General features: G+C 38.2%; 2 protein-coding genes across 3 annotated transcripts in view; one reads left to right on the plus strand and one right to left on the minus strand.

The window, feature by feature from the left end:
• Positions 1 to 2,803, plus strand: part of LOC107554937 (protein disulfide-isomerase A3-like) — a 5,766-nt gene extending 2,963 nt beyond the window's left edge. The window contains exons 8-13 of the mRNA XM_016237599.1: positions 1,529 to 1,711; positions 1,797 to 1,905; positions 2,015 to 2,143; positions 2,232 to 2,311; positions 2,417 to 2,474; positions 2,692 to 2,803. Of these exons, the coding sequence (XP_016093085.1) occupies positions 1,529 to 1,711; positions 1,797 to 1,905; positions 2,015 to 2,143; positions 2,232 to 2,311; positions 2,417 to 2,474; positions 2,692 to 2,802 (670 nt within the window). The 3' untranslated portion in view covers position 2,803. The remainder of the gene's footprint in view (positions 1 to 1,528; positions 1,712 to 1,796; positions 1,906 to 2,014; positions 2,144 to 2,231; positions 2,312 to 2,416; positions 2,475 to 2,691) is intronic.
• A 1,729-nt stretch (positions 2,804 to 4,532) lies between these two features.
• LOC107554963 (treslin-like) lies at positions 4,533 to 16,876 on the minus strand. Of its 2 annotated transcripts, none has more exons than XM_016237647.1 (22): positions 15,795 to 16,876; positions 15,450 to 15,702; positions 14,025 to 14,251; positions 13,469 to 13,697; positions 13,209 to 13,353; positions 12,570 to 12,706; positions 12,228 to 12,419; positions 11,945 to 12,090; positions 11,516 to 11,616; positions 11,310 to 11,400; positions 11,094 to 11,176; positions 10,777 to 11,004; positions 10,606 to 10,693; positions 10,450 to 10,525; positions 10,230 to 10,367; positions 10,055 to 10,145; positions 9,877 to 9,932; positions 9,656 to 9,790; positions 7,718 to 7,860; positions 5,592 to 7,614; positions 5,390 to 5,503; positions 4,533 to 5,057 (listed from the first exon to the last, which is right to left on the minus strand). In XM_016237647.1, the coding sequence occupies exons 1-22, from the start codon at positions 16,479 to 16,481 to the stop codon at positions 4,963 to 4,965; spliced, it is 5,478 nt and encodes a 1,825-aa protein (XP_016093133.1). In that variant the 5' UTR covers positions 16,482 to 16,876; the 3' UTR covers positions 4,533 to 4,962. The 2 variants fall into 2 exon arrangements, with proteins under 2 accessions (XP_016093133.1, XP_016093132.1); XM_016237646.1 differs by having other exon boundaries at positions 4,533 to 5,060.
• Between the last annotated feature and the right edge of the window lie 401 nt (positions 16,877 to 17,277).

Below are 17,277 nucleotides of genomic sequence, written 5' to 3' on the forward strand. Positions count from 1 at the left end.
TGTTTGCGATGCTCGAAATACTGAAAGAAAACCATAATTATGGAACTAGGGTGGGGGTTAATATGGATGTATTTCTGCGGAGAACTGACTGTCTTCAGAAAGTTTCGATGACATTTTCTTTTTCCTCTTACCTTCGTTAAATACATATTAAAGGAGTATTAATATGCGCAGCTCATACAGCAATAACCCAGGAAACGCTGCTAGTGTTCCATAAGCGCCACCTGCTGTCAGAGATTGAATTTGCATTTTCATCAGAATCAGAAAGAGCTTTATTGCCAAGTGTGTTTCCTCACGCAAGGAATTCGTCTTGGTGTCAGGAGCTTCCAGTACAGAAAGTATTCTACAGTCATAGTGCAGACATACATATAATTAATGTAATAAAATACTAATAGTAATAATAAAATATTCATTCAGCCCGTCTGATATTTTTGTTTTGTGCAGTTGCTTCATGTTGCATATATTTTTGTTTTTGTTCAAGGTTAGTTTGGCCAGTAACAGAGCAAAATAAACGTTTTATAAATGTAAAAATAAATAAATAAAAGTAATAAAAACTAAATAAATTGGCAACAAGTATGGGAATAGTCTCATTTGATTGTGTAAAATAAAAAAAAAAATATACAAAAATAAATCTGCAATTGGAATTGGTCATGAAAAATTCTGATCAGTGCATCCTTAACTGGAATAGAATTAGACCTACCTGAAAAAGCATGGTTCATTTCAGTTTTATCTTTGAACTATTGTACCTATTTGTGCAAAATGGTTATAATTTCTTATAATACAATGTTACAGTCAACAATGGAAAACAATATGGCTTATTTATTGATTGATTGATTGTGGCAAGGCCTGTGAAAATTTTGCCAGGGCAAGTAAAAAATTTAAACCACTGGCCAAACCGGGCCAGTAGAAAATTTCCTTAGCGTTGAGCCCTGTCAAAATCAGTATCATAACACTTGTACACAGATCTGTAGAACACGTAGGTTACATAATGATATTTAAAAATTAAAAACTTTAAATATGTATTTGAAAAGAAAACAGGATGACTTTGAATATCATCATTGTAAAATTGTGAGGAAGAGCTGAGCAAGACTTGCACATGTATTTCCTGGTCTGAAAGTGACTTCCTGCTTAAACAGGAAGTAATGGATACCAAAAAAAGGTAGATATGTATGTATGTGAAAGGAGAATGTATGCGTGTGACAGTAGAAATGCATGTGTGGGAAAAGAAAATATATATGTGTGAGAGAACAAATGCATGTATGTGAAAGGAGAATGTATGTCTGTGTGTGAGAGAGTAGAAATGTATGCATGTGTAAGAAGAATGTGAGTGTGTGTGAATTTTTCCATTTATGGATGCTCTTTATGGAAGTGTTTTTTGTCTTTGTTGAAAAGTCTTATCAAACATTATTTTTAAACAAAATTTAGACATTTTTAGACATTTAATGAATTTATAGAATATTACTTTTCAATGAAGCAGTGTGTTTAAATGGTGATCTGAGATCAGACTCTTCTTGTCCTTGTGTGTCTCCAGGGTAATGAAGGTGGCCAAGAGCTTCCTGGATCAGGGGAAGAAGCTCGGCTTCGCTGTGGCCAATAAGAACAGCTTTAACCATGACGTGTCTGAGCTGGGTCTGGACGGCAGCAGTGGAGAGCTGCCTCTTGTCGGCATCCGTACTGCCAAGGGAGACAAATACGTCATGAAGGAGGAGTTCTCGTAAGTAGTTTTTTTTTTCTTCTCCCTTTAACAAAGGACCTTGTTTTAAGCAGCAAAAAAAAAATCAATCCTTGTTTGTCTGCAGTCGCGATGGAAAGGCCTTGGAAAAGTTCCTGCAGGATTATTTTGATGGAAACCTGAAGCGTTATCTCAAATCAGAGACTATTCCTGAGAACAACGATGGCCCTGTGAAGGTGCGTCAGGCAATTTTGTTTCTGCATATATATTTTCATACATTTATGTTTTCATAAATATATGTATTTTAAATTCTAGTTCATATAACATTTGTCCTTATTATTCCAGGTTGTTGTGGCTGAGAACTTTGACTCAATTGTAAATGATGAGAGCAAAGATGTTCTCATTGAGTTTTACGCCCCCTGGTGTGGACACTGCAAGAGCCTGGAGCCTAAATTCAAAGAACTCGGAGAGAAGGTACGTTTTTAGAGCTTGGTGTTGTATTGTTCCCTATGAAATATTTACCTGAATGGTCATTTCTTAAATATTATCTTTTATTTTACAGCTTTCCGACGATCCAAACATTGTCATCGCAAAGATGGATGCCACTGCTAATGATGTCCCTTCTTCATATGAAGTTAGAGGGTATGTAGAGACTAAAATTATGCTAGTGCTTTTTCTCTGGCGTAAAAGTTATTGTTTGATTTGTTGCTAATTGGTTTACTCGCAATCTGAACCTTTCGCTTTCAGATTCCCCACAATCTATTTCTCCCCCGCTGGTCAGAAACAAAATCCAAAGAAATATGAGGTTTGTGTTTCCGATTTTATTTTTTAATAAAAAATGTTTTACTTATAGCAGCCATTTTTCTTCAAGAACTCACCAGGGAATCCGTATCGGTGTTACACTAGGGACTGTAACACCAGGACTGTAACACCTAGTCCTTTTATTAAATCTTTAAAAATCTAAACTTCAGTGTTCATTCTACCAAGAAACGTGAATGTAATCAGTCTTGTTTGACCATCAGGGAGGTCGTGAAGTCAGCGACTTTATTTCCTACCTGAAAAGAGAGGCCACAAACACCGTGGTGGTGCAAGAGGACGAGAAGAAATCAAAGAAGAAGAAATCTGAGTTATAAACAATCACAGCCCAACAAGCAAGGAGAGAATTTTTGCAGGAGATGTAAATTATATTCCAATCTTTAGTGAAGCGAGTGCTCTGACCCACGTCACAATGTCGGCCCTCTCTTGGGCCTGCTGCTCTGGGAATGCTGTGGAAGGTTGTGACGGCTAGACTGTGTGATTTTTAGATAAGTGAAAGAAGTACAGATGTCAAATTGAGATTGTTTTCCCTACACTGTACCTTGGAGAGATGCACTTTTGAGACCAATTCTACATGTTTCTTTCTCATGGAAAAGGGGGATTTGGTGAATTATTTTTTCTTTTTTTGTACCTTTTTTTTTTTTTTTTTTTTTCAACGTTTGGAAGGATTGTTAAATAAAAGGCCCACTAAACCTACAATCATGCGGGTTTGAACCTTTTTTTTCCCCCCTTCTTTTTCATAGTTTATTACAATGATTGCATGTGGCAGCCGCATTAAACTTGTAGATATGCAGTTACATTCGAGAACTGTGAATCTTGTACCACTATGAACAAAATACCTTCAGCCATTGGTTTGTTTTAACCAAAAATTGACCTCATCCTTATCTGTCTCACTGCTGTAAGAACATTAGTGACTGATCTCTTGATGCATTTGTTCCAGAATTCTCAAAAAAATACTGCAGAAGCTATAGATAAGCATCTAAAGACTGATGGAACGTTTTCAGCAGTTTTTCCAGGATGTTCCTCAGGTTGTAGAGCTGTTGTTACATGTGAACATATTTCAAATGATGCTCTTTTGTAAATAACTTTTATCAGTTCGATTTATCAGGAAGTCAAATCTTAACCGTCAAAAAATGCCAGGCATATTTCTCTAAAGCAAGTTTTCATGGTATTGTACTTACAATAAAATGGAACTGGAAACAGAGCCACATGGTGCTCTAGTAATGCACTAGATGGTGCGGTTTACACATTGACTCACAAAAGCACATGAGAAACTGATTCTTCTAAGAGAGGCCAAATGCCACTAGCTTCAAGGTTGGAATACGCAACTTTAAAATGACATCATATATGTCGAATATGTAAATAGAGTATACCTGGGCATCATAAACACAAAACAACTGAGGATCACACACTACCAAATTTTCAAGTCGTTCTGGGGTGTGTTTCCCAAAAGCAACTATGGTCGCAAGTTCCGTCGTTACCAATAGAGTAATTCAATGGAACTAACGACCAAAGTATGCTAACTATGCTTTTGGGAAACGCACCCCTGATCAACAAATTCGCAGAGAAACTAGGAGACGCATGAAAAATGTGTTCTAAAATCAGATCAAAATATCAAACATCCTCCGATTGGATGAAATCATATGAAGCTAAAATCTGCAGACATGCTCTGAATTTTGGCAACTAGCATTGACTTTAGATGGCAAATCACAGCAAAAATCTGTGCAAAAACCGGTTACATTATTGGCAGTCGCAGGCTATGCAACTCGTAATCAGGCAGGTACCACATTTGGTTTTGGCATCAACTGGTTTAGTTTATTTAGCAGTAGTTGACCCATAGTTTTAAACCTACCCGAAGACTGCAAGGTTTATATATCAGAAGGATAATTTTCATTTACTAGCAAACGTTACACAAACAACTGAGATACTAACATCACGACTAATAACCCCTTCTATGCGAAACATTTCACCTTGCTTTTTAAGCTGGTTAGATATTTTACTAAAATACCATCATTGATTCAAGTGGCATGCGTAGGTTGAAGAACAACAGTCTTTATTAAAATAATCTGTTTACATTTATTTCACATTGACAAAGATGTCGCGAGCAAGCTGCCAAACATATGCTTCAATAAAATCCACAGAACAAGCAGCACACATAAATAAATCACTAACAAGAGCATTAAAGCTTGATTTCATTAGACTGAAAAAAGAAAAAGAAAAATGTTTCCACCTTATTTTTACAATAATTGTTCAGACCAGTTAAAACTTGCTATGCTGTACTTAACTGATGCCATATGACATACAGTGTAGCATTTGTATAATACAAAATATACAATATTGGGTAATGCATTATTATACAAGCAAATGAGAATAAAGTTAGCTAAAACAGAGAATAAAACAATTATAAAAAGTTTTTGTTATTCTAAAAGCAACTGTGCCAGACAAGGCAACCAAAAGTACTTTTTGTAATGACAGACTTAGTCTAGAAGTTTCTTTCGGCTGTTCGTCCTACTAGGTGTCCTTCGCCTTCTTGACTGGCAAAGAGGAGAGATATCCAGCTCAGACTTTGATCCTGCTGGGAGAAAGTATAAATTGTTATTAACAAACACTTAAAATGAACAAAACCTGATCTGATATTTTCTTCAGTCACTTTTTTATTTTTGGTAATTTTGCTGCTTTTATTTAGATGACTATTAGAAGAAAACATGAGCGTTGAGATCAGAAAACATCTTTTGAAATCTGCATGAGCACCAAAGCTAAATGTATCGAAGCATGTGCAATAAGTGCTACACCAGAGCTCCAACAAGAAAATGCATGTCTAATTTGAAGCAAATAATGCTGAAAATGTCTAATTAAGGCATCTACTCTGACCTATAGCTCTACATACACTTTTCATTGTCTCACCATTAAGTTGTGTTGCTTCATTGATTACAGTTGATTTCTTGTATAACAGAGGTGACTGAGTGAGAGCGAAGATTCCACTGGCTGACACAGGTTTCTTTACTTTAGGGGTGTCAACTGAAAGAGGTTCAAGCCACAACATTTACGAACATGTTACAGAAGCAACAAGGAACAAGCTATGAATTGCACACAAGCTTTACTGTACCTTTTCTGCCCATCCATGCAAACGGTTCAGGCTTCGTAGGGTCTCTAGAATCACAGTCTTGAACCACGGTCTCAGTCCAATCCATGCCTTCCGGTGAGCACTGATGGTCTATAACCTGGCTTGATCTCAAACCCAGTTTTCTTTGACTGACTGGGGTGCTCAGCGACTCCTTGAGTTCTTCCACCCCTTGAATACGGAAAACACCTTCAAGTTCTGGGTCCTCCAACACCCCAGGCTTTTCCAGGAGCGGCACCCCTTTGATGACCTGCTCTTTGCTCCCGCAAGCCTCGATCCGAGCTCTTTTCTTACGAGGCCAACTATTGAGGTTTTCTGGGGTTGACCATCCTCTGCTTTGAGGAGACGGAGTCAGTGGGGACGCCAATGGGGATTGGCTACTTGCCGGATAATGCGTGGGAGTGATCGACTGACATATGTATGTCTGTACACCCTTCCCAGGTGTACCTTTGGCAGGGGTTCCTCGACTGCAGAGTGATGGTGATATGCAGCCAGGATGTCTAGAACATTGTGCAAGAGGGCTGTCGACTTGTGGTGCCTTCACATTTGACACGTTACGGTGCACAAGATGCGAGGCCACGCCCTTGGTTGTACTACTAGGTGCTTCACCTGCATTGAAAGAATTGGTCTTTCTTAACTTTAGCTTAGGCAGGCCAGACGCCTGCATCTCCATCTCCACTTCATAAGTAAGAGGTTGAGGAGTGGACTTCTTTCCACATGCAGGAGTTTGCCTTGTTCTTGGGGTGGAGATCTTTGGTGTTCCCGAGGAGTATCCAAGACGTGCTTCCGCTTCTCGTTGGCGCCGGTCTGGAGTTTGACGGAAGCCGTAGCTTCGGCTCGTCGTGGTAATGGTAGGGGTGGCTTGTTTTCCCTTAAATTCGAAAACCTTAGAGGATCTAGAGGGTTTCCTTGAGAAAGCGATGTTCATCTTAATGCCCCCTGTGAGTTGGGTTTTCACCACTGAGGCCTCAGATATATCAATGCTTTCATCATCTGTGGTAATGCTGAATTCAGAGCAATCAAACTGCTGGGAGTCTGAAGATGATGCCTCTTCTGCTTTTCCATGGTTGATCTCGTTTTGCCCAATCATTTTGTTATCCTGTGGGAATTCTCCTATATTACTAGTGGGTGAACTACATTGATGGTGGATACGTGATCTAGGAGGACCAGAGGATGGTGATGCACTTAATTTTGCTGCAGACAGACCTTTATGAGGCAAAGGGCTGGATCCCGCACTGTCTCGAGACTTGTTAGGAGGCGACGAGGACTCTTTTAAAGGCGTTCTACCAGAGCGAGTGCACATCCTGTGTGTTAAGCTGGGGCTTTTTACAGGAGTTTGTATATTTGGTTTTAATGGTGAAGCACAGAGAGAAGATGGCTCGGAATCATTTTCTTGTGAATCAATGGAAGCAAATTCGCCAGACTTTTCGGTAATCTTGCAAGGTAAGCTCAATGTCCTCCTCATCTTTCCTGATCTCGTAATGGACTGAGATGTTTCTGGATCAACATTTCCAAGGATTTCAAGTGTCCTAGGCATCGTTCCAGGAGATGCCTTGGATTTCCTTTGGGACACCTTGTCAGGTGTTTTGAAAACATTTCTTTCCTCTGGGCTGCTATTCTTGCCAGGTGTAAGCAGCCTTGGTGAGCATCTTTTTGTAAACATCGGAGACTCTGGCACATTGATTGGGTTTTCTGACAGGCGTTTCCGTGGAGATGGAGACCATGTCACATTCTTCTTTGGCGTTCTACCGTTTGGGCTCCTCAGCCAAGCGCCATTAGGAGAAACACAATCCAAGAGGTTTTTCATTGGTGTCTTGAGTATCCCCTTGAGTGGGCTTTTCTTGGGTGTCTCTACCATTAGACTCTTTGCAGCAGGTGACCGAAAAGGGCTCCCTCGCAGGGTCATCCCATTCTCTCCAACTGTCCGGTTTGGGGACAGAGGGGTTCTGCACCCAACTGCAGATCCTACTGGATCAGATCTTAACTTCTGTGGAGTTTTATTTTGATTCTGCAAAATAAATGTATCGCATTAATGCAAAATAGATGACAGGACTTATACAATCAATACTCTTTCAACATTTCATATTTTAATTAACTGTAAGGGATATTACCTCAAAAACTGCAGACCTAAGTGACAACTCTTTGCTGCCTTGATCTTCTGAGGATGCTGTAGTGTGCCGTATGCGACCAGGGGACTGGGTAGCACCAAAAAGAAGCCGAACTGGCGACCTAACAGAACTAACATTGAATCCTCCTGCAAAATAAATACAAGGCCACTTTGAGAATGCACCAGCATATACACCTTCACAGTATGTTCAAAAACTAAACATTTTATGTCCAGAAGCTTAATGACATCTATTTTTTACTGTGTCACTTAGGGCTGAAACGATTCCTTGAGTAACTCGAATACGAAAAATCATCGAGGCACACGGAACACACAGTGTTTCCCCACGGACCATTATTACTGACATACAACCCGATAAACGCTGGACCAGACCATAAGACTGTATAAAAACAGGGACCAGACTTAAAAAAAAAGAAAAAAGAAAAAAAAAAGCGCTGGACATATTTCAGACCGTAAATCAATATGGTGGCTAGTTATAATGTCCCTACGTTAGCCATGTTTTGTGAAAGTCTAAACGCCATTGTGCATAAAAATACGACAGAAAGTTAGTCAATATCACACAAAGAGTGCCTGGTTTCACCTCTAAAATCAGCATGATTACAAATGTGATTTTATTCAACAGTTCAATAAACAAGGTAATATTATAAGACTTACGTTTTTGACACTATATTGCCTGTTTTTGCTTTATTTTGCTAACAAAAAATTCCAGCCACAGCTCGGTGCAACCTGACTGTGTTTCATTCCTGAATGAATCCACCTTTTAAATGATCCGGTTCAATCAAAATGACTCACTTCTTAACAGTGACTTGCTGCCACCTGCTGGCGGTTTTTTCGTTTTTAAAATGATTTGAAATATCAGTATTCAATGTTTTAGGTTTAAAATAACAAAACATTATTTATGCATTTGTAACTGCAGGTTAAATGCATTCATGTCCCTCTGTGTGGGAAATTCATCCCATGCAGCTTCTGTATTTCCTCTGCATTGCAAAGATGAATTTTGATACTGATATCATTTGTTTGGTAACAGCCCAAATGTCTTTTATTCTAATTGACTGATTAAATGTAAGAATTTGACTTTGAAAGATGATGCACACTTTTAGAAAAAAAAAGGCTTTATAAAGGTAAAAATGGCCATAAAATGTAAAAATCTATTTAAACTTATTGGAACAGTTTAATTTCTATCACTGCTATGAACTGACCCGCACACAGAATAAGAAGGATATCAAAAACAAGTTTTACACACACACACACACACCAGTACGTATAGGGACATTTAAGAGGGTTTATTCTCCAAATAACTCTAATTTCATGTTGCAGAAAAATGTGTTTAAAAATTGTGTATGGACTCTTGTTCTTGTTCCAAGTTACCTTCCCGTCCACTGATTTTTACCTCTCACAAAAGCCACAAAGCCTTCCAAGAAGACAGTAAAGGCTTATGTTATGCCTGAGCTTTAGTTAGGCTGAAACTTGAAAGTTAAGTTGCATGACATAAATGCAATGTTTAGGTATTATTATTATTTTTATTACTATTATTTTGATTTATGCCTTAGTTTTAGTTTGTACTGTTTACCTTTTTTAAAATAATGTGAAATTGATTTTTGTATTTTTATTGATTTATTTATTTGATACATTTGTATTTGCATTTTGAATGCAATTTGGCAATTAAATACATTAAATGGGTTTAGTTTTCACGGTTATTAATGTATGCAATTTCAGCAATCAAAATGTTTATTTTTCTAAAAAGAAAACAAATTAGTTATTTATTTTAAGAGATCTATATTATTATCTCTTGTATATTTAGTATTGCTCTTTAATAAAGAAAAATTACTTATCCGATTACTCGATGGAATAATCTGCAGAATACTTGATTACTAAAATAATCGATAGCTACAGCCCTAGTGTCACTGAAACACTTTACCCTCACCTTTACCCTCAGAGTGGCAGAGTTGAGAGGAGTAGATGGCACGGTCCAGGTTTCTGGAACGTGGCTGTGAGCATGAATAGAACACACTGGAATGTCTCCTGGTAAGGCTTTTAATTCTTGGGCTCCTCCTCAAGTCTAAGAACAAAATATTTATTAGAGTACTTTCTATTAGTAAGTGGTCTTTCTATGTTTGACATTGTGGCAAAATCTTAAACACTAACCAGCAGTTGGTTTGACAGGAGACTCTTCAATAATGCACACATCAGATTCTCCAGATCTTCCGTGACAAAGAAAGTGTGAGAAACACAAAATATTTTGTTTCAAACTGGATCCCTTACAATCGTCAAGCATCACTGAACAAATATAACAACAACTTAAAAATCAGGACACAGGACTCACCTGCCAGTCCTTTGCCGGTGAAGAAAACGATTGGACACCTGTTTATGTAGTGGTGTTTCAGATACTTTCTTTGTCAGAAGTGTATGTCGTTCTGAAATTTGAAAGTTTTAAGGTTCAAGTTCACACACTACATTAAACAATTAAACAATCTCTCCCTATCAAAAATAACAATTACCATCATCATCCATATGTGAACGCTTGCGTTTCTTAAGTCCCTCTACTGTCGACACAGACTGGCTCCGTGGCATTTTGGACTTCTTTGAGGGCGATACGGCCACTTGGTTGAAAAGATTTCTCCTTACCTTTGTTACCTCTGTGAACAGAAGAAAAAGATACAACAACGGATCACAACTTTATAGGACAGCATGAAGACTAAAATGGAATGGGCCAATTACCTTGAACTGCTTGCTTTGGAGGTGGTGGTTCTTCCACAGCAGGTTTTTCAACTGGGACACAGTGTTTCGGCTTTGCCTGTATTCCAAAATAGGCAAGTTAGTATTTTAGTTCGTGACAAGACGGAAAGTAATTGAATAATAACAATGAAATCTCACCAGCCGTGTAGACTTCCTTGGCATTTCTATCTGTCGAAGTGCCTGAGGAGCCTCAGTCATGCTTTTGTGGCGTGTGAGCATGTTCTGTCTGCAAAAAGAGAAAAGAGTTTCTTTGACCACTTACACACAAAGCACTTGATATAATCACACATTCTTTTTTATGACAATCACCTTCTCTTTTTAGCGGAGCGATTGCGGAGTTCCTCCAGATGATCTCCGACACTGGATACATTGCTCTGTGTGGTAGAGAAAGGTGAAGGACTCACAGACACACTGTCCTTAGCCATAGACTCATCACTGAAGAAGTCAGAGGGCAGGACAGCAACAAGCGCCTCAGGCAACTGAGTTCCTAAACTGTGGTAGACATCTGCCAGGACTTTAGGGATGCTTTTCAGGAACCTGGGAGATACCATATCAGAGATCACATCTTATTGTATTTGGATACAATTTGCATTTTCATGAATATTCCTGAGCTGTTCATAACTTACACTGGCAGAACTTCATCCTGCATGAATTTGGATAAGTAAACAGCATCTTTACTCCGGGAGATAATCCGGAGCATATCAGCCACCTTGAAAGGGGTTTATAAAAAGTTACCAACATCATATTTAACAACCACAAACCATAGAAGATTTCTGCATACAATTAAATTTAAATTAATGGTTATGACATCTGAGGTTTTTAAAGCTTGATCGTCTCCTTACATCCTCAACTCTTTGTTCCACAACCTCCTCGTCGTCTTGTTGTTCTGGTTGTCTGCACAATTCAAGTCTGAGAACTGATTGCAGCTGGCATCTGTATAAAGAATAATGATTTGTAAGTCCATTACCTTATCATTACCTTTATAAAGATGTTCCAGGCTTACTGTCAATTCATCTGGACATTGATTTAATTTGGTCTGAATACTTACTCCCTGATTTTACTCTCTTCATCTGAAGAATTTCTGTAAAGCTGACGAATAGACTGACAGGATTTCAACAGATTCTTTTGCACCAAGCCCAAGAATGAAACCTGGTGAGAAATGGTTAAATGTACAATTAAAAGAAAATTGTACAAAAAATATATCAGTTGCTTATCAGTTTTCCTAAATCATTACATGACTTTGGTCTTCACTAAACTAATATGATACAATAAACCACCATATCAACAATACACATCTGTTAAAAAGCATATACAGTATATTAACATTACAAACACAAAATTAACCAATTAGACTAGGATCTTTTAGAACGGCGAACAGAGTTAATTATAAACATGTACATTGAGACCATGTTTTGCAGTTGCCTGCAACCAGGCAACACAGCTGTATGATTTTAATGTATGTGTTCCACTGACTCACCTCCACATCAGTGTTAGTTTTGATGAATGCCTTAACAACTGAAAGCATATCCTGGACTTGAGAGGGAACAGACACGGATCTGTTCTCCACAGCTTTCTGATAAGTGAGCCCCAGGTGGGAGAGCAGCTCTTCGTCACTGTTGAAATCTGTTTGAGTCAATGAACATCATCAACAATTTATTTACAATAAAGTTAAAAACAGTCCTGTTTTTTACTTCATGGAGATCCTAAACCTTGGACATTATAACCTAAGGCTTTTTTCAAATAAATGACTCAATACTCACGCAAGAGGCCAGGCTTGGTCTGATCCCCAGAGCATCTCTTGCCCCTTTTTTCAGCTCCTTTGGCAGATCCAGCAGAGCTGCTATCACCCTGGGTCTTTTGAGCTTTCACATTCAAGCGAGCAAAATTCAGCATCTGTAGAGAGCGACTCATAGTTTTCATCTTCTGCCTTACTGGTGTGCATTGTGTACCTCCTGAAAAAGAGCAAATTAGGCCAAAAAACAAAAAAATAAAAACATGGCATTTGTATGTTGTGTGTTCATGACACAGGCAAACAAAATTACTGCAAGTATTTAGTCAATTTTATGATGCATCAATTACTTCAAGTACCATTTTGTACTCACGTTTTTTGGACCTCAGGTTGCCACTGGATCCAACTGTGCTGCTCTGATAGAGCTCTGAGAGACTGCTAGTGATCTCCTGCTGAGTATCTGAGTACTCCTCTTCCCTCTCCTCTTCCTCTGGAGCTGCATGCAGGAGCCTGTACATGCAAGACATCTTTTAGTACCAGAATAAAAATAGCCCATGACAAATATAATATGTGCCATTTTGACAATTTTTTGGGGGTACAATTTTAACACCATTCATAACACGAGGTTTTCATGGCAGGAGTTGTGTTGTGCATTTTCTATCAGTAACATAGGAGCTGTAAATATGCAATAAACAAAACAAGAAAAAATAAAATAGAAAAATTCAACAGATTGTAATTACACAAGATGCTTTAAATGTACATATGATAAAAATTACTACACGTTTTCAGGAAGGAGCTTTTTAAAAAGTCTTTATGAGATCCTTTGAGATTTCAACATGAAGGAAATTAAATCATGCATACAAGCTAACATTCTCTTGATTTGTGCTTACTTGAATGTACAATAAGTAAAAAGTAAAAAGACATTTCTCACACGATAATCGTGATTATCAGTTTATCCATTATTGTGCAGCCCTAATCTTGTCAAATAAAAGATGAATGAAAGATTCCAAACCTCATTGATTCCATTAAATGGCAGCTGATTCCTGATTGGTCAGACAAAGGAAACCATCCCTCTAACAGCCCATTTCTCCTTAAACAAGACCCCTGCTTGAGCTCTTGATTGACCCAGTCAGGAACAAACGGCAACTTTACTTGATCTGGAAACCGCAATAATTTTTTTTAAGGTTAGAATTAAAACCTTAAGGTTGTGTTTGTCTGTTTATATGCACAAGGCACAAAAACCCCCAGATTATGTCAGAAAAAAACAAACACCTGAGCAATCCTCATCCTCCATGATGTCATACATGACATTGAGAACACTGCTGACAACATCAGGTAGGTCACTGGAGATGTCTGTGCTGTCCAAGGGAACGACATGTGCGGGCAGAAGCTGGTCTTCCTGAGAAACCAGAGGCTGAAGGACAGTGAGTTGAGCCATACAGGAGGAGAGCACCGACAGCACCGCTGAACCCACCTCACCTCCTTCACTCATTTCTGCTAGCTGTGTCAATAAAGAAAAAATATATTATTCTCAACATTTTTGCACTTTATACTGAAGTCACCCATCATGGACAATAAATTATTTTTGCTTTTATCTTTGCACAATGTAAACACTTACAAACACAAAGAAAAAAACAAAAGGCCATGCACTACATTAAGGATCTACAACCTTATAAGGACCAAAAGCATAGATATGGAGCAGGTATTTATAAATACAGGTGTCTGTATATTTTAGCTATTACAAAACAGCATTGCATTTGACTGCAATTGTATTTCACAGCTGGAACCATCCCATTATAAAACAACATAACAGATTAAGTCATTTTACCATGGCATATCCTCCAGTAGACAGCTGCTTTAAGTGCTGAAAAGTCTCCTGACCCAGTTCAGCATCTGTGCACTGAATTATCCAGCTCTCAGAGGCTGAACGTGAGAGGGAGATGGTGTCCAGGTCCTGCAGGACACCTCTGAGAATCACATCCACAGGAGCTCGCAGAAACCTCTGCCTGCATGATACCGGCTGCAGAGTCACACTACAGGACTGCCTGTTCCCATCTGCCACACACAAAAAAAATAAAAATCACAGATCACTTTGGAAAAATTAGGTAAAATAATATATTATTAATTATAATATTATATATACACACACACGCATAAATACATATATATACATAAATACACATACATATATATATATATATATATATATATACACAAACACACACACACGTATTGTACACACACAATTATATATACATATATGAATTAGAAAGCCATTATTACAGTCTTCAGTGTCACATGATCCTTCAGAAATTATTCTAATATATTCATTTGCTGCTCAAGAAAATGTGTTTGTTTGTGCTCCTTAGTATTTTGTGAAAAATGTGATCCACTACTATTTAAAGGCTTGTAAGATTTACAAATAATACTTTTACTATGCAAGGATGCATTAAATTGATCAAAAGTGACAAAGACATTTGTAATGTTACAAAAGATTTATTTCAAATGCTTTTATTTTGAACTTTCTATTAAAGAATTCTGAAAAAAATCTCACTGTTTCTACAAAAATATGAAGCAGTTTTCAACCGCTCAACTAGATGCTCCAACCAATTTAACATTGATAATAAGAAATACTGCAGAAAACTTTGCCTTCACAAGAAATAATTAATTACATTGTAGAATATATTAAAACGGAAAACAATTATTTTAAATTATAATGATATCCCACAATATTACCTTTTTATCAAATAAATGCAGCCTTGGTGAGCATAAGAGACTTTTGTCAAAAACATAAAAAATCCTAACTAGGATTATTTGTCCTTGTGTGTGTGTGTGTGTGTGTGTGTGTGTGTGTTTGTATTTTATTATTTACCTGCAATCCAGGAAAGACATCCACCCAAAGGAGGAAAGGAGGAAAGGTGCATTCTTTCCGACAACTCAAGGTAGCTATTGGTTGAATCTATAGGAAAGGCATCTATTCCCAAATCCAGTGAAGGGCTTGTATCAGAATGCTGGTCCATCAATGGCAAACAAGGAGACAGCATGGGCACCACCCGTCCACCAACCTGCCCACGGAAAACAATTATTTTAAATTGTAATGATATCCCACAATATTACCTTTTTATCAAATAAATGCAGCCTTGGTGAGCATAAGAGACTTTTGTCAAAAACATAAAAAATCCTAACTAGGATTATTTGTCCTTGTGTGTGTGTGTGTGTGTGTGTGTGTGTGTGTGTGTATTTTATTATTTACCTGCAATCCAGGAAAGACATCCACCCAAAGGAGGAAAGACTTTTCGGTGCATTCTTTCCGACAACTCAAGGTAGCTATTGGTTGAATCTATAGGAAAGGCATCTATTCCCAAATCCAGTGAAGGGCTTGTATCAGAATGCTGGTCCATCAATGGCAAACAAGGAGACAGCATGGGCACCACCCGTCCACCAACCTGCCCAAGAAGCTCCGCCAATGTCTCCATGCCAGTGTAGTCCTCCACCACATGATTAGCCTGGTTTAAAAAAACAAACAAAACATACTGTAGTCAAAAACACTGATATAAACCCCAATTATACATAGGAACTCTATAAGAGCACCACTTACCTTCAATATACCTGAATCAGCCCAGTGAAGCAACACTTTGCGTTGCATAAGCATATCTATCAGACCTTTGGGCAGCACCTGCTCATGTACCTCTCTATGAAGTCTGCTGTCATCCCTACGGATGGACAAGTAGTCTTCCAACTCCGCTTTGGACAGTGGACATTCAGATACGACAAAAAGGACATTTTTGTCAACGCTTAACATGTCATAATCCTGCAGAGGGATATTTCTGCCACTTCTACTCGACCTTCTTGGTCTCAGTGTGACCTTGGTGGGAGATGTTAGATCAGGTCTGTCCCATTGGAAGTCTAGAAGGATCTCTTTCAAGGCATTCTGGACACAACTAGCCGGGCTGGGTTTCAGTTTGTTGTACTTTTCCCGAATTTTGGGTGACTTTCCTTCCACACTGAATTTGACAAGCAGCTCCTCTTCGAAGTCACTGAACACCTTCTCCTGGAGCTCCTTGAAATCAGATCCTCTGCTTATAAGTGTTGCACTTTTCACAGTCCTTGAATGGAAGAATTTATAACCCCATCGCACTTTTTCCAGCCCATATTTGTATCCCAAACTGAGCAGGACTCTTAGTATCCACTGTTTGAGGTGGTTTTGATAGTCACTAGTCGTGCTGATGGTCTCTTCTGGTCGATAATCCACATCGATGGCAAAAACCACATTCTGAGAGGCCATAACAGGACTTAAAGAGCTGTCATGCAAAACACTATCAAATGTCACACGTATAGACGTTTAGAACTAGATTAGACAAAGAAAACAAACACTAAACATGACAACGCGTATTTTAAAACGTCAACAAACGCATTTGAACGCTAACGTTAACCAAGAAACATCTTAAGAGCAGCTGGTGGGAACGAATGCACACGTACGCTATTTTTCTCAGCACGAGTCATGATTCCTGTCGCTGTTGAGCTAAAACAACACGAAACCGTTAGAAAGGAACTAAGTCATATAAATATACGGTTAACGATAACGGAAAGTTATTAAAAAAAAATAGCATTTTGAAAGTATTGTTTTGTTACACTTTAGCGTTTCCGTTAGCCATCGTTCTCTTCTCTCCCTTAAACTCTTCGCGCTTCAGAATTCGTTGAATATCATTGGCTGGAGCGAACGAACTTTAAAAACGTCATTCATTTCTCGTCGTGTGATAGGACCAGAGAGCCCCAGCAATAAATAAATACAAAGACGTCAATCGTTTCTCTCTCCGTGATTGGTCCACAGTCACGTCAATAAAAAGAGCTTCTTCTCGTGCCTAGTATGCAGAGCATTATTCGCGTGTTACTAGCATCTACTGGACAGAAGTCAAAGTTATTATGAACAACTTGATTAAACATTTGTGTTTTTGAGCAAGAATACTACAGAAAATTAGTTTAGTTTTTTTGTATATGCTTATTAATGTATTGTAATGTATTGTCAGTGTTACTATTATTATTATTATTATTAATCACAATTTCCACTAGAGTTTTTTTTT

Source organism: Sinocyclocheilus grahami, unplaced genomic scaffold (genome assembly GCF_001515645.1).
Source record: "Sinocyclocheilus grahami isolate Dianchi unplaced genomic scaffold, SAMN03320097.WGS_v1.1 scaffold520.1, whole genome shotgun sequence".
Classification (NCBI taxonomy): domain Eukaryota; kingdom Metazoa; phylum Chordata; class Actinopteri; order Cypriniformes; family Cyprinidae; genus Sinocyclocheilus; species Sinocyclocheilus grahami.